This window comes from Colletotrichum godetiae, assembly GCF_030913485.1.
Source record: "Colletotrichum godetiae strain CBS 193.32 chromosome Unknown BDP55scaffold_71, whole genome shotgun sequence".
In the NCBI taxonomy this organism is placed as follows: domain Eukaryota; kingdom Fungi; phylum Ascomycota; class Sordariomycetes; order Glomerellales; family Glomerellaceae; genus Colletotrichum; species Colletotrichum godetiae.
Window position 1 is genome coordinate 177,372 of NW_026851319.1, and position 15,374 is coordinate 192,745.

General features: G+C 54.0%; 5 protein-coding genes across 5 annotated transcripts; 2 read left to right on the forward strand and 3 right to left on the reverse strand.

Annotated features, from left to right (window-relative positions):
• Positions 1-881: 881 nt before the first annotated feature.
• Positions 882-1,482, forward strand: BDP55DRAFT_392281 (uncharacterized protein). Its single transcript, XM_060567224.1, has one exon. The coding sequence runs from the start codon at positions 1,062-1,064 to the stop codon at positions 1,383-1,385; it is 324 nt and encodes a 107-aa protein (XP_060423391.1). The 5' UTR covers positions 882-1,061; the 3' UTR covers positions 1,386-1,482.
• On the reverse strand, positions 1,483-3,330 carry BDP55DRAFT_392280 (beta-glucosidase). The gene is made up of 3 exons (XM_060567223.1): positions 3,261-3,330; positions 1,687-2,986; positions 1,483-1,628 (listed from the first exon to the last, which is right to left on the reverse strand). The coding sequence occupies exons 2-3, from the start codon at positions 2,962-2,964 to the stop codon at positions 1,581-1,583; spliced, it is 1,326 nt and encodes a 441-aa protein (XP_060423392.1). The 5' UTR covers positions 2,965-2,986; positions 3,261-3,330; the 3' UTR covers positions 1,483-1,580.
• A 6,152-nt stretch (positions 3,331-9,482) lies between these two features.
• On the reverse strand, positions 9,483-11,436 carry BDP55DRAFT_564846 (uncharacterized protein; the record flags this gene model as incomplete). The annotated part of the gene is made up of 2 exons (XM_060570370.1): positions 9,483-9,790; positions 9,849-11,436. 2 exons carry the CDS (start codon positions 11,434-11,436, stop codon positions 9,483-9,485), a joined length of 1,896 nt encoding a protein of 631 aa, XP_060423393.1.
• A 745-nt stretch (positions 11,437-12,181) lies between these two features.
• On the forward strand, positions 12,182-12,867 carry BDP55DRAFT_392361 (uncharacterized protein). The gene has a single exon (XM_060567226.1). The coding sequence runs from the start codon at positions 12,286-12,288 to the stop codon at positions 12,697-12,699; it is 414 nt and encodes a 137-aa protein (XP_060423394.1). The 5' UTR covers positions 12,182-12,285; the 3' UTR covers positions 12,700-12,867.
• A 171-nt stretch (positions 12,868-13,038) lies between these two features.
• BDP55DRAFT_720559 (uncharacterized protein) lies at positions 13,039-15,203 on the reverse strand (the record flags this gene model as incomplete). The annotated part of the gene is made up of 5 exons (XM_060578477.1): positions 13,039-13,787; positions 13,925-14,164; positions 14,673-14,687; positions 14,714-14,807; positions 15,079-15,203. 5 exons carry the CDS (start codon positions 15,201-15,203, stop codon positions 13,431-13,433), a joined length of 831 nt encoding a protein of 276 aa, XP_060423395.1. The 3' UTR covers positions 13,039-13,430.
• Between the last annotated feature and the right edge of the window lie 171 nt (positions 15,204-15,374).

The window sequence follows — 15,374 nt, forward strand, 5'->3', positions numbered from 1 at the left end:
TCACGATTGGGATGGATAACTCGGCACTTTACGGAGTACATTGCACGAATAGATCCTTCGCTGCTTTTGATGGGCAATCTCTTATGCGAACTGTCACCTAAAGCTTAAGCTGATTGCGATTGCCGCTTATAAGACTCACTGAGAAACAATTTCAGCCAGTGCATGCATGCCGTTGGGAAAGAGAGCAGAAAGGCTCAAAAACTCCGTAGATGAAAACGGAAGGAACCCCTCTGGGACCTTGATGCATTACCTATTTCATCCTGAGCACCTACCTTAGGTACATATTTACCTACGAGCATGCGCCCCCCCGACAATATTGGAAAGAACATAATGACTTTTGCAAGTGAATGGAGAACGGAATCCGTCGAGAAATCCGGATCAGCGCCAATTTACATAATAAGACGATTTAGCCACCTCTGTCGACACCATCTCCTCATCCTCCTCTAACCCAATCGAATCCAGTAAGTAACGGCGCGAAAAGGCCAGCGGTAAGACCGGCTAAAGCAATTGAATAGAAATTCGCAACTCGCAGTGGATTGCATCAACCGTGCAAGCGTTGATCAAATGTCCTACGATACCGTCGTCCATGTGCTTCATGTCGGGACCATGATGCACGCCGTGACTTGGTAGAAACTTCAAACACCCCCCCGTCTGACGGTCTGCTTCAACCACTTTGGCGGCCCAGATACCCCCGATTGCCATCTAACCGCAAGCGGGGAGGGCACACCATCTAACGGCCTCCGGTCCGAACGGCGTCGGGTGCGAGGGTACCGGTCGATATAAGGTTTGCTTGACCGACGTCCACCCCTGGGCCCCGAGACCCAACTTCGCCATGGGGTCTATCCCAATGACTCCCGTCTGTCTCTTACGGATGCTGAACGTTGACAAGGGCGAGGTAGGGTAGTCGTGAGCAGTAAAATTAAAAACTAACGTTGCGTCGGCAATACACGAAGCGGCTATAAGGGTACCCCCAACGCCCGCGGGCTACGCTCGTCATGAGACCACCCGCGAAAACAATACAAGCACGGTAGCAGGGCAAACAGCGATAGACAAAAGAAACGATGCGTCATGGTGACAATGTGCCGGCGAGGGCTGCCGTTCAAACTCTGCCCTTCCCCAAATCTCCCGTCCATTCTTATGCAAACTACCCGAGTCGAGTATCCATCATCTCTAACCCCCTACTAATTGTTTCCTGTTGTACTTTGTTTTGCGGCAAAACGTCGGCACCCACATGCGAAAGAAAACGCCTCATAAAGGTAATCGTAAGGCATCGTCGCAGAACGTGGCTCGAATTGACATGGGCCGAAGTCGCACATAGAAAGGAGATGTCTGTCTCGGCTCGTCGGGATTCCGGGATAGTTCCAGTTGCGCCCTCGGGCTGTTGACCTCGTCTTCCATCCATCGCTCCAACTTTTCCTCTCCAAACGTCTCCACAGCATGAATATTATGCACACAAATTAGAAAAAGGCCATCAAAGATCGTAAGCGGACGTGTCGTGCCGATCCGTCGATATTCTAGAGGTATTCACGAGAAACAAAAGCAAAACCATCCACGCCAGATAATTCCTGGTCATGAACTCTTCACTTGTAGAATCTGATGATGGCCTTGGCGTCGCCAGATATGGCCGTCTAGTAATAGCGCATTAGTCAATGAACGATTTGCATGTGTCAGAGTGGTTAAACATACAGTACAGCCAGTGCCACCTCCGGTGTAGGAGCCGTCAATAAGCGCACACTTGCTGTTGGCACCGGTGATTTCAATGTTGAAATCAAGCTTGGCGGTCGATGTTGGTGCGTTGTTGAAGATGGAGATGTAGGTGTTACCGTCGGAGCTCTTGCCAACACCAATGTTGACGGGAGCCCAGTTGCCAGCGCCAAGAGGATCCTTGGAGCTCTTCCAGACGCAGGCATCGTCGACGGCGTAACCGAGCTTGTTGACGTAGTACTGGGCGGTGGTAGGGCTGTCGTTCCAGACATAGTAGTCGGCAGAAGCAGGGTTGGTGAGGGCCAACTGCTGGCCGGGTTGAGGAACAGTGGCGATGACCATGGATTCGGTACCAGGGTAGTCGGTACGGCAGACGCAGGAGATGTCATCGAGGTCGTTCTGGACAAAGACGCCGCCGGCACCCTGTTCGCAGAGGGTCTTCTTGGTAGGGCGGGAGAGCTCGAGGTATCCATCAGCATTGCAGTAAAGTCCACCGATGGACTGCTTGGTCGAGCCTTGAGCGGTGGGCCATTGGGTCTTCTGGTAGCCGACGGGGCAAGAGTAGGAGCAGAAGGAGTTCTTGGAGCAGCCACCATCAGAGGCAACGGCAGTCTCAATGAAGGAGATGGCGGCGTCGCCGACGCTGTAGTTGGGGGTCCTCTGGATACCAGTCCAGCCGTTGGTGCCGAGGTAATCGACAGCCACGGCGCCGTAGTCAGAGGGGAACTTGGAGCAAGGAATGGTGCCGCTGGGGAACTCGGCGGTCAGGCCCTTGCCTCCGGAGCTGCTGGAGCCTCCGCTCGAGGACTTGGAGGTGGAAGCGGGTGCCTTGGTAGAGGTGGAAGAAGGCGTCGGGGTCGGGGTGGGAGTGGGCGTAGGAGTCGGGGTGGGAGTCGGGGTCGGGGTCGACGACGTGGAAGGCTTGTTAACCTTGGCCTCGAAGAACTGGGCGTCCTTAGAGACGGAAGGCGTGGGGGCCGTGGAGGTCGAGGCAGACGGCAAAGGGGTTGAAGAGGGCACAGTCTCGCCGACAACAACAAAGAGGCCATCGGCGATACCCTGCTTGGCTTCCTCCTCACTAATAGGCTTTCCTCCCAATTCGTAGGCGACCACGGTCGGGCCAGACTCATACACGACGACAACGTCGCGCTGGTCGAGAGCGGTGTCCTTCTTGACGTGGCGGTGACGGTGGTTGTGGGGTTGAGCAACGACACCGGCGGCGAGGGATGCCGCAATGGCGAGGTTAATGATGGACCTCATATTGTCGATTGATGTTGATATTCTTGAGCATGTGTTAGCGCATCTTGAACCTCAATTGTGTTGAAGAGTACACGAAAGGCGCTTCATAGGGGGTTGGAGAGCCGCCGCAACGGCAGACAATGAATGAGCTTGAACATTGCAACAACAACAACATCAGCGATGCAGTTGTAATTTGTCCATCGCCTTCAATGTCGCGCGCAAGTCTGTTGCTTCCTCTTGCGATGCTGCGTTCTGACGAAATTGCTTTCGTGTACCCTCCCAATTGGGATGCGTTTCACCCGTCACAACCAACTCACCCTTTTCCCGCGAGTATTGAAATCAGAGTCGAGAACTGTTTCGATGTATGGCGTGTCTTGCCGGTGTTGATGGTGATCGAAACGGAAAATCGTACTAGGTGATTATAGGATAACGAGTGTTGGTTGATTCGGATTCAAAAGAGTGTAAGTGAGAGCGAACTCTCTAGTTGGGAATCAACGCGGTGAACGAGAATGAAGAGCTCGATGACCAGGAGAAAGTGAGAAGAGGGAGAAGGAGAGGGTGAAGTGGAGGAAAACAGGGTAAAGAGGCCATGTCGTGGATCCCTTGGGAAATTAGGAAGACCAGGCGCGGCAGGTACGACAGGTACAATCCGTACAAGCCACCCGGCCCCCCCCTCCCCAAGTCTGTCCAAGACCACACCGACCACACCCTAGGCGCTATTATCAGAAACAAGCAGAGACGATCCCGCCCGCGGGCTGCAGGTACTGCAGGTACAGACACGCTTACCTGTGTACCACTGTACTACCGTACCTTACGAGGGCACCTGCCGCACCTCGCAGTAAAGCGGTGCGTCTCCCCAGAAGGGGAAGGAAAGGGGGTTATCTGCCTAGACGGGACTAGCGGGAAATTAGAATTAGTGGTTCGTTGGATCCATTTATTTTTACGTTGACATTTTGGAGGAGCCCAGGCACACAGGCACCTAGACCGGGCCCTTGACCTGGACCCGGACCTGGACGGTGGACCTCTGACCTGCGCTCTCGCTTCGCGGTCAACTGTTACTTCCATTGGATGCTTGGCTGATTGCTCCTTCTTAGGTAGGATGAATTCGTTGCTTCTCGCACTTGCCCGCGGGATTCCATCCCAGCCACGACCATGGAACTTCAGTGGAGGACAGCGAGGAACCACAAGGTGTTGCTGCATGTGAAGCCTGGGGCACGCCGCACATGGACATGCGGACGGCGGACCCAGAAGGCGCGAATCCCCCTCTTTTTTTTTTTTTTTGTTTTTTTTTTTTTGATGTCTGCATTGTGTCGTACGAGGAAAGTCGAAGGCATCCTGCAGCCAACAGGCGTGGCCCCCTTCCTCCTTGGGTTCCTTTCTGGCCAACAACGCAGCTGGCAGTGCGCCGCAGTAATCGGAAATCCGGGTCCAAGTGCATGGGAAGCATATTGCTTTCATTTGCGACTTTCATCATCAATGGACCAACTTGTCCAAAATAACGCCAATAATCCATGGATGCAGTCGTAACTTGTCATCTATGTCCTTGTCCTCATCGGATCCTGGTACTGCATGGAAAAGCACAAAAAATCAATCGGGCTGTGGCACTCACCCACGAGGCACTTTCAGGGACGTCCCGGTCACACTACCTGACCCTCCCGTCGCGGCGTCGCCTTCGCCTTCGCCTTCCACACAGCTGTCGTCCGAACAATTCTTTATTTGCATCTTGTTTATTCTGCTCGCCTCAGGCATAATCAGTTCGTCTCATCAATGATCATGCGTCCACTCTGTCCTTCTGGGCAGGGGAAAAAAAGCAACATCAGAAACATAACTGACGGTGCAGGTAAGAAACAACCGCAGCGCACATATACGACGGGATCCAATGTGAGACAAACCAACTGGCGAAACAAGCCATTACCGCCAACCAGAGCCGTTGCGTGTCAAGCCACCGCCTCGTCCGCATTTCCCCCCTTTTTCTTCCTCTACTACCTTAATACGGAGTATCCGTACATCCTCTGTGTACAATTGGACGAATAGATCATATCATCCCCGGACAGAGATGCAGCGTTGCGGAAATATTCGTCGTCGCCCCAGCTCCAACTCGACAAGCCCGGTCGGCCGAATGACGATCACCGCTGCCATTGCATACGACAGTTGACTGGTTTATTCCTACAAACACACTACGCATACCATCCTGGTCAGAACCCTGTCCTCGATACAACACAGCCGTGTCAATTGACGGCTTGATTTTCCCTCTTGGTCTTTGTCGACGACCCTGGCCCTCACCCAGTCGAATCAGATTGCCTTGGCATAATTAAAGAACCATGCATAGGTAAACCAATCCCTGCTACTACTCACCATAGGCTGGTTTTTGGCAGCTTTGCTCAATTTCGATACTGCGAGGCAATTAACCGTCTGTCAAGCGCCTTTACCGAAAATGTCGACGACGTTATTTCCACTCGCCGGGCTTGTCAATTGGTCTCCTTGTTTTGATCGATTCGTTGCTATCGTCGTCGTCGCCCTCAGCTGGCGTCGTCGTCACCTCACATCTCAATTTGCTAAAGTGGGAATGGGTGAAGGTCCAGCAACAGCAGCTAGCCTTTTTTCGTTCCCTTTGAACCATGGTCGTCAAAAGCTTGGGTTCTTTCCAGACTCCAAGTCTCTAACCATCCATTGTTGATTTCGGCTGTCCTTGACTCCTTGACACCATGTCGCAGCCAGCGTGCGCTACTACGATTGACATCAAGCGCTCATACTCCGTACGAGATTCGGCTCTAAGCGACGTTACACGGTTACCATTGACAATCGCCGTACAGAGCAGAGACGGATCACGGCTGACCACTGGTGGGTGACGGAGGTTATTGCAACCCCAGTTACCCCTATTGTCAATCAGTATTCGGTGCGGATACGGACTCGAGGAGTACCTTAGGAAGAGCGCTTTGAACCATGGAGTACGGATACAGCAAGCGCCATTGGTCAAGGGTCGAAAACAGATTCGCGATGAACCCTTTGGCGCACGTACATGTCCATGTCGTCTGAAATCTGGAGAATCCTTGGCCGATTGATGCATAGCCATCCTGCAGGGAAAAAAAACCTTCAGTCCAAGACGGCTCATGAAGAACTCATCATCGGTCTACGGAGTACTTCGTACCAAAGACTAGAGTCCACGAAGCTTCGCTGCAGAATTCCGCTTGAAATGCGCGATGCACCCACTCAGTTAGCTCCCCACCGCCGGTGCTACGTGGGCTTCTTTGTGAGGATTCAGTAAATCTCTCTAGCAACCAATCTTATTTACAACCACGACGGCGTTGAATTGGCCAATGTGCCAGATGCCAATAGGTATCTCACAGGCTTCCGCTAGAACAAATGGTAGGGGATTCGAGAGATTTGGGCTTCTCGCTGCGGCGGCTACCGCTCATCTCCTCCCCAGGTACCTGTTAAAGAGGGTCGTATCTACCCCGTACTTTCTCAACAATAACAACACTTTAGGCCGAAAGATCAACGACGGGGGACTAATTCACCGCGAGCCACGCCAATGGCTTCGATAGCGTTGCACATCGCCCATCATCCACCGGTCGCTAAAATAGCGACGAACACTCGTACGGATACTTGGCCCGACACTTACCTCCAAATATCCATCACCTGCGACTACGGCGGTTGCCAAGACGAAGGAACAATGAAAACATGAATATCCAGCCAAGCTTTGGTCGCAGATGTCTACGGAGTTCGGATACAGCGCGTGCTCGTTCAATCACGATCCTTCAAAGGCCTCAGCCTGACGGGATTGATGAACAGTCACACCACCTATTCGTATAGGCTATGAACAACTACCTGTAGGCTATTGGGCCGTGCCATTTCCTTCGTCTCATTTCGGTCATGACGTCCACAAATCCACACCACAATTTCGGAAGTTACGATCGATCTGCGCTAGAGCGAAAAGCAATGGCCGCGCAGCCACTACCTTCCCACCTGAAACGTTGAAACATCGACAGCCTTCTGGGTCCAGGCCTGTACGAGTTATCGGTCTTCACGAGAGGCACAGGGAAAGGCCCTCCAGGCCCCTCCAAAATCCAATTGCCATTTTTACGAGGAGAGTCGTGTCACGAGCCCTGCTGGCTGCTGCACGAAAGACCCTCCCCCTCATCGGCTCGAGGGTGCCGCGAGCTGTTCGCAACTGGGGCTTGCGCAAGTGGTCGGCATCGACGACAATCTTGTTCGATTCATAGTCCCCCACTTCACGCCGAAATGTTACGACAAACTCAAGTGCAAGTCACCCAATTGGTGACTGGTCTCGCGTCACTGAAAAAATACCCACCAAACTTCGCATTTCGGAATTTGTGATCTTGAACACCAGCGAGGCCCTCACCCGCGACCTCGAAGGTATACAGGATGACGCCAACTCCCAGGACGAGAGATTCCTGGCTTGCGTCCGTTCCATACCAGCAGAATGACGCGACTTTGATCAAAACAACGCCAACTCGTCCACGAGACTCATCCGACCGCTTTGCACATGAATTGCAAAAACACGCTATCCGTCGATGCATTCCAGACTCGACGTTAGTTTGGATATCCACACCCGTGGTCAAGTACTGCTCTTCGCTCTGGCCCACGCTCACCTCGCGGCTTCTAGGGCCTCACGGGACGGGACCGCCGTTGTTTTGACCAGAGACATTGGCCAGAAACAGGGGACGATTGATTATCAGGCACAGGAATGACGATTGCGGCACTCGAATTATTCCACTCATCTCCTGATTGAACTTACACCTCCTGACTGACGGCAGCTGTCGAGACATGGCACCATCTATCGCATATGGCTCTCGTCTCGTTTCTTCCTGATGCAAGCTCTCGCGCCCTTTCCCATCGCGTCGCAAGATGTACTCAGAACCTGACGAGCTCGACTTGCAACACGACTCGTGTTACTCTGCAGACACATCGTGGACATAGCGTTGACGGTCACTAATGCATCTCAAACAGGCTACCTTTCTTGTCTCACTATTGTGACCACTAGTTGGGCCATTGTTGACAAATTTGTGTTTTGGAGAGACGAGCATTCCAACGACTACCGGCGACACCTTGGTCGGCGGCGGCGGCGGCCGGTGATCGATTTTGATGGTGCAGAAATGACTGCCGCCATGGCGCAACCGTTGAGCCCAGCGCAAGTGCGTACCGTATCGACGGGATTACCGTGGACGAGAACCCATGTCTGTTCGTATGCAACCTCTTACCTACTCTCCCAGAGTGCTTAGGAAGAGGGGTTAGACTCTCTGTCCGTTATCACGATCCAGGGGGGGAAGGGAAGCGGTTGTCTCTTTCCCCCCTCCCTTCCCTACCCCTTCACAGCTGATGTATCCCTTGAGTATTCGTATGTATCTTTTTTCCCGATAGCATCTCTACGGTATGCTTGGCGGGAAGGCTTTGGGCGCTCTATTGTCAAGATGGTCCAAGAGCAACAAAACCTCGCCTCCCTCCCTCTCGCGACATGACGCTCCAAGCATTGTGTTTTTGGCTCTGCTCTAGATACATACACAAGCAAAGCAAAGGGCTCTTTCTGGGCTTCGACTTGGCTTTGGCTTGGCTTGATGATATCACGGTATGGCACCTCAACAGTTCCCACTTCATCTTACATGGTATCCGAACCAAAGGGGTTTATTACGTGCTGGCCCGAATACCTAACTTTTGGTGTCATGTTGAAACGACATCGTGAGTACAAATACCCCTTGCATGTGTGCCCTTGCAAGTTGCAACGAACTTGTAGCATAGCAGGTAATGCTCCAGTCTGAGGGTGAACCGAGGTTCGATTGATTGATTGATTGTTTGGCCCGGATAACGAAAGTTGAGCACAGTGAACAAAGAAGTCAATCAACGCAAGTTGACTGGACCGGTTGGCTCTCCATTCTTGTAAACTTTGAAGAGTCCAAGTTGACCCGCCCGCAGAGCCTACCTCACGAGACTTGCTTTCGAATTCAAAGCTTGAGGAAAGTCTTTCGTGAGACGGGTGGGTATGTCTAAAGGGCATTGAAATTCCGATATTCTCGTCTCCTAAAGGAAGACCTACAGCCTCGAGGCTAGACTTCTGCAACGACCGCTATAATACATGGGAGGGAGAAAGCCGATATCAGGATCCTCGGGTGAAGAAAAAACTGCCAGACTGAAGAAGGAAAAAATCCGTTGCGGAAAACCCCTGGGACATGTCGTAGACTCGGCCCCGTTCTCCAACGACGGACCAACTCAAAACTTTTTTTTCATATCGAGGTCCACCGTGCACATCTACCAGTGCCCTAAATAAAACGCCTTCCCCCGGGACGAACGGGTCGTCCTGCTAACTGATGGGTCAGAGAGGCAGAAACATTGGTGTGATAAACGAGAGATGAGAAATCAAGACGCCGACAATGAGTGAAAAACGCCAATTTGTCCTCCTGCTACCGCCGCATGAGGTATCCTCTTGCCCACTCCCCACCAGAAACATTTCATCGTTGTTACATAGGTGATAGGTTGCGCCGACGGCTGAGAACATGCCGTCGTTTGTACCTGCGTGTGCTGCATTATACTTTGACCTCCGTCGCTTCGTCACCGCGAGCCTCTAGTTGTTTCTTGAGTCCCGTGACTTCGCTCGTGAGCAGTCCGATCTGAGCCTGCTTCGCGCTCTCTGCCTTCTCAAAAGCTGTGACCTTATCTGACAGCTGTTTGACCTTGTCTTCGAGGCTCTGGATGTACGCCCAGACGCCCGGGTCCGTAGCGAACATGTTGCCGCCATTCTCGGCCCCACTTCCGGGCTGCGTTCCGCTGGAACCACGAGCGTGGCCAGCCCCTGTCGGAGTAGCGCCGACCTGTGATGCAGGAGCAGCAAAAGCTACAGGATAGTATTAGCACAAAGTCGATCGGAAATCTCAAAAAGGAACACGACTCACTTGGTGAAGTATTCCTATCGGAAGGTCTGCGGCCATATTGGTGCTGCTGGAACTGCTGCGTCAGACTTGGCGAACGTTGTCTCGCAATGTTGTTTGTATCGTGCCCGGGGCTCAAAGGCTTTGGGCTCTCCGTCATGCCACTTTGCGAGTAGACAGAAGCACCACTTACGGGCACCGAAGACACGCTCGTATTCGGTGTGTGAGCACCAGCAATGCTGTTGGGCATGCTTGGAGACGTGGTTGAACTTGCTGTACCGCGGTCAACGTTGGGCGGGTAGAGCCCGCCGGTTCCGGGTCGTGGACCTGCTGGTGGGTATGAACGCGAATGAGCGTTGTATCCATCGATGCTGCCCGGCCCACCTGCAATGTGTTGCGCTTTGATGCTCGGCAGGCTTAGGCGCCTCTCTTCTTCCGTCAAGTCTTCTTCGTTGGCGTACACGATGCCAGCCATTGAATCATCGCCATCATGCATACTCGGCCCGTCCAAGTCGTCGGTCTGGTCGAAACTGCCCATACTAGACCGACGGCCCGCACAACCACCCGCACCCTTGCTATGCCGAGCAAGCGCGTCGCCTCGGGCAAACTTCCGATCACACTTGGGACATATGTGGGGTTTCTCGCCCGTGTGTAGTTTGCTATGACGCTTCAAATCGTGGAGGCGTCGGAAACGCATGTTACATTCCTGACATATGTATGGCTTTTCCTGGCTGTGCGTGAGCAGATGGCTTTTGAGGTTGTGGTGACGCGTGAACTCCGTCTCGCAAAACGGGCACTTGTGCTTCTTGCCGGATTGAGTCGGAGAATCGTGACCGGGCGACGGCATGGGAAAGCTCATGCCGCGCGCCGGTGGTGCGGGCATCATGGCGGCGGCTTGGAGCGAACCCGGATATGAAAGTGATCCGGGCGTATTCTTTTCATCGTGAATCGGGGCCGGGTGCGGTGGCTGGGGCTGATGCTGTGGCTGTTGAGGTTGCTCGCTCATTTTCGGATCAACTTCCATTGGACCTGGACTGGCCGTCACTAAAGCGCCTGCGATACTGGCTGCGCTTGCTGCGCTTTCAGGGCTGATCTCTGCAGGTTCTGCGGGCGCATGGCTGACTTGAGGGATTGACACCACCGGTTCGGGCGCCTTGGTGGTGACCTCCATGGCAGCCGTTGGAGCTTGCGGTGCTTCGTCGGGTCGACTCATGGCGGCAACGCTACCGGCTAGTACGGAAAGGACTGAATGGCCTGGGTTGTCGCTTGAGGCGGGCGGGTTGAGACGCTGTTCGCGTTTGCGTTCTTCTTCGAGAGCTTCGAGGGCCGCGGCGGCTGTCAATGGTGTCGGTGAGCGTCTTGACGATGCCAAGCCAAAACGAGCAGACTTCGTAGGGGAGGGATAGTCGATGGAGGGAGCGACAGGAGGAACGGTGCCTTCGACGGGAGGGTCGACAACAGACGTGGGCGAAGTAGGAGTAGACTCGCGCGCCCTCTTGAGCGACTTGGTACGAGCAGGATCTCCCCCAAGCGCGAAAGTGTCTGATGCGACCGGCGTCGTCGCTGCCAGGAGGGGGGCTTCGGTCGCGATGGGACCGTTATCCGAGGCCATGAGAGGGCGCAAGCATGAAGCGATTAATTGGAGGGTTGAATTGGAAAGGGAAGCTCCGATGCGACCGCGTTGTCGACGTTGTTGATGGTCAGCGACAATTCATGGGAGCTTCGAATCGTTCAGCCACACGTGGCGGTTCTTGTTCGTGGACGACCCCGAATTTGACGGGACGAGCGGACGAGTCGCGGTGGAATGTGGCGGGACCGAGTTGGGCGGGATTGAATAATGGCTGACGCAAGCCGGACTCGATGGCGAGTAATTCGTTTGAAATTGAATTTGTTACGCGCGCAAAACCAGTGGCGGGGTGGAAATCTGGCTGGCGGTAGCGATGTTGAAGAAGAGGGAAAAGAGAACTGAATTCCAAGTGTGGCAGAAGCTGGAGGAAAAGGGAAGGGTGGAGGGCGGGTGCAGCAAGATAGAGTAAGGCAAATGGTCAGAAAGTTGAGTGAGAGAGGCGTGACGGCGTCTGCGAATGAGGGCGAGTTGGGGCTTGCGGTTTCTGCCACAACAGGCGGCGGGCGGCGGGTGCGGGAGGTACGGACACACACACACACACACACACACTGGGGCGGCCGCACGCTACCACCTGAGGTGAGGAACGACAGAGGTATCCGTACCTGCCTGCCTGCCTGCCGAGCTTAGGTAAGCCGTCGCGAGTCGAGGTACCTACCTACTTACAATCACATTGGATGCCTTTCTTCTCCTACCTGAGGTGACCAACCAGGACAAGGTGAGGCCGGCCGCTGCCCGCAGGCGCACGCAAAGGCAGTTCGTTCTCGGTTGCGGCAGCGCGGCAGCGTTGGGGGACAACTGACAGGACGACGGGAGGAGGGAACTGGAACTAGGAACATGATCCATCTCGACTGCTGCTGTCGCCAATACTGCTGCTTGCATCTACTTACCATTTACGTCTGCGCCTCTGTGGCTCTGAGTTCGAAGAAGGTCGGTAATCCAAGAGCCCAACAGTCAGGTTCTTCCCTTTTCCTACCTATCGTGCCTGCCTGCCTCCCTCCGATATATGGCATGGTGATAGGTACCTTCCCGTACCACGGTCATGGTACCTACCCGTCAGAGTTGACCAAAGTACGAAATACTTGTAGCTCAATGCTAAGGAATGGGTGTACTAGATACATTGCCCACCCACCCCAACTTCTCTCAGGCGGCTTCTCACCAGCCCTTGTACACAGACGGACATACATCTCAAGCCACACCCCATGCGCGCGCGCACATACACACACGGTTTCTCACTCTTCCCCTCCCTAACTCCGTCTTGGCATTCTCTGAGTTACGCCACGCTCTGTTGATACATGTTTGGATTATCTCGATAGTTGCGGCTTGTTGAGCGCCACACTGATGGAACCAATATTGGGTCATAAAAAATAAAAACGTGCATTGTTGCTGCTGCTGTTAGCTCGGGATATCATAAAAAAGACAAAGGGTGGCATTCCGAAAACGAGGCGCCGCACTTGAAAGTTGATGGTCAACATTGGAATTATGAATACGACGGAGTCGGGTTCCGGGGACCAGGCTGGATGGCGAGGAGGGAGAGGGAGGGACTGGGAGGCGCGGAGGGAAATGGAAGGGAAGGAAACCTGAGGGAATGGAGCTCGAAAGCAAGGGCCATTCAGCCCCCGCGGTGGCTGTGCAAGAAAATCAAGAGCCCCATGCCCCAGCCTCCCCTTCTTCCCCTTTGCTGGGAGTCTGGGACACACGCGAGTGGCTAAAAAGTCCATCTCCGTCTCCACTCGAGCCCACTCGGTGGCTTCCCATAGGTTCTCGGCCAGGGAATATCAGGTCCCGGTTCCAATTTTCACCTCGTAAACCGACGTGGCTTTGCATCCGCACTACCGACAGGCAAAGTCACCGATACTTGTTTTCCTCGTCCCACCATTCTCGCTCGCCCTGCTTACGGCTGCAGCCTCCAGGTGCACTTGACTTGGTTCTTCCTCCACGCATCGCCCCCTCTCTTCTTCTTTCCCCCCGCAACAGCACACCTACATACCACTGGCAGGTACGCGGTTCAGCGGACAGTAAGAGTGCCCGTGGCTGATGACCTGCCGTCTGCCGAGGAACCTGCCTACTTGGCCAAGAGCTCCCCAGCTACAAACGCCTCGCATCCCGCTTGCTACACGCGCAAACTCCGCAGACCTGGCCGGGAGTACCTTGATTGTACCTGAACATTCCCTCACTTCAGGGTTTGGGTGGGCGATGAGCCGACCTCTTGCTGGATCGACTGCCTTAAGCATGAAGCTAATGATTACGGAATCGATCGCTTCTGCCGATTTGTTCTTAGCATCACTCATTTTCCAATTGTTGAGCCGCAAAGCAGTCACTTGCCTCTCAACACGACGCTGAATGTGCAGAAGAGAGAATCGACAGAGGCAGAGAGCACGGCACCAGACGGGCCGCGCGACGGCAGCGCGCATGCACTTCAGTCAACACATCGTTGCCAGGCACCCGTCATGACGCCTGTCTTCTTTCAACCCACCGGGGCCTCGTCTAGGTAGTTGTGAGCCTGTACCATGTTCTCTCTCTGCCTTGCCTTGTCTTGCTCAGCTCTAAGGTCGCTCGAACTGAGGCTGAGGTTCTTTTGATGGACGGCTAGCATTGGACAGCATAGGTTTCGCTTGCAAGTTCTGAGGGACACGGCGGGAAAGGCGGCGCTATTCTTTGTACCGTCGCCGGCCTTCCCTTCGGCGGCATTTGGATCGTGGAATGATATCAATATCTAATCACGGTTCTCAAGAAACCGGACTCCCGCGGCCATGGTTGCCAACTTTCTGCCCAGGCAAAACAACAGTGTACGCAAGGAACGAGTCAGACATGGGCCAATGAAGGGATGGAAACGACTCCGTTGCAAACCATCAACGACGTCGCCTTGGGTATTACATACTTCAGCTTTAGTCGGCTACCAACCTGTGACGAATCACCTCGGAGCCAGGTCCGTCCCTATTCGGCCATCAATTCTCTAGCTCCCCATACTAGTGCCTATTCTGTAGCCCCTGGAGCTGGCGAGGCACCTGAACTGGGAATCATTTGGGTGGCACTTCATACAGGCGATGCTACCCAAATGTGGCTGAACCATCCAAACAGATACAAAATCGACAAAGCAGACACGACCGATGCCGCGGAGCATTTCCTACGGCAACCAAAGTTACATCCAACGTTCCGCTCCCTTCGATCCCGCGATCACTCACTCTCGAGCCATGAGATCATTGGCCTAATCTATCACTCACCTTCGCCGCCAGACCCTACATTACCACGCGGTATTACTGACCCCTTCTCGCTCTCTTGTTGGATCGTGTTCCTTATGACGACGATGTCCGGGTCCCGCGATGTGTTGGGAAAGCGACCAATCCCAGTCCAGCACGCTATGGGAAGAGAAAAGCCGCCCTGGTTTTATGCAGGCCTCTTTAGACTCCGATTTGTCGCTTTCCGCTGCTATTCATCCATCTTCTTCAGCCTCTGGTGTGATGAGCGTGAGTTCTCTGCTGACTGATGGCCCCCAAGACGCTGCGTCAGCTGAGCCACGGCCTAGCCAGAGCTCATTTCGTCCCCTGCCTGTCAACACTCATTGGTCGCTGTCACTTTCCGCCGCTGATCCCTCGCTGCTTAGGACCTTGACGAGACAACAGCACTCACCTGAACCCATGCTCATCGTCATCAATCGCATGGCTCGATGGCGCGGGGGGACCTTGTCGCGGGGACAACAGTAGCCGCGATGATGCGCGCCTGAATGCGCCACTCGCAGTACCAGTTTCGATCATGGTGCTGCGTGGTACGGATAGACTGCCAAACAATCATCATCGCGAATGGCATCGGCTTGGCTTGCCTGCTTGCCACAGCATTGACACTTTCGGGTTGATCGTGGTCGCAGCCCGCACTCTTCAGCTGAGGTACTTCAGCTGAGGTACTCCAGCCTCGCCACATCCCTTGCT

Excerpts from the sequence above, each read along its gene's own strand:
- BDP55DRAFT_392281 (XM_060567224.1), top strand. The coding sequence starts at position 1,062 with ATGCGTCATGGTGACAATGTGCCGGCGAGGGCTGCCGTTCAAACTCTG.
- BDP55DRAFT_392280 (XM_060567223.1), bottom strand. The coding sequence starts at position 2,964 with ATGAGGTCCATCATTAACCTCGCCATTGCGGCATCCCTCGCCGCCGGT. Across the intron at positions 1,629-1,686 it reads GAGGTGGCACTGGCTGTACT|ACGGCCATATCTGGCGACGC; the intron begins GTATGTTTAACC and ends CGCTATTACTAG.
- BDP55DRAFT_392361 (XM_060567226.1), top strand. The coding sequence starts at position 12,286 with ATGATCCATCTCGACTGCTGCTGTCGCCAATACTGCTGCTTGCATCTA.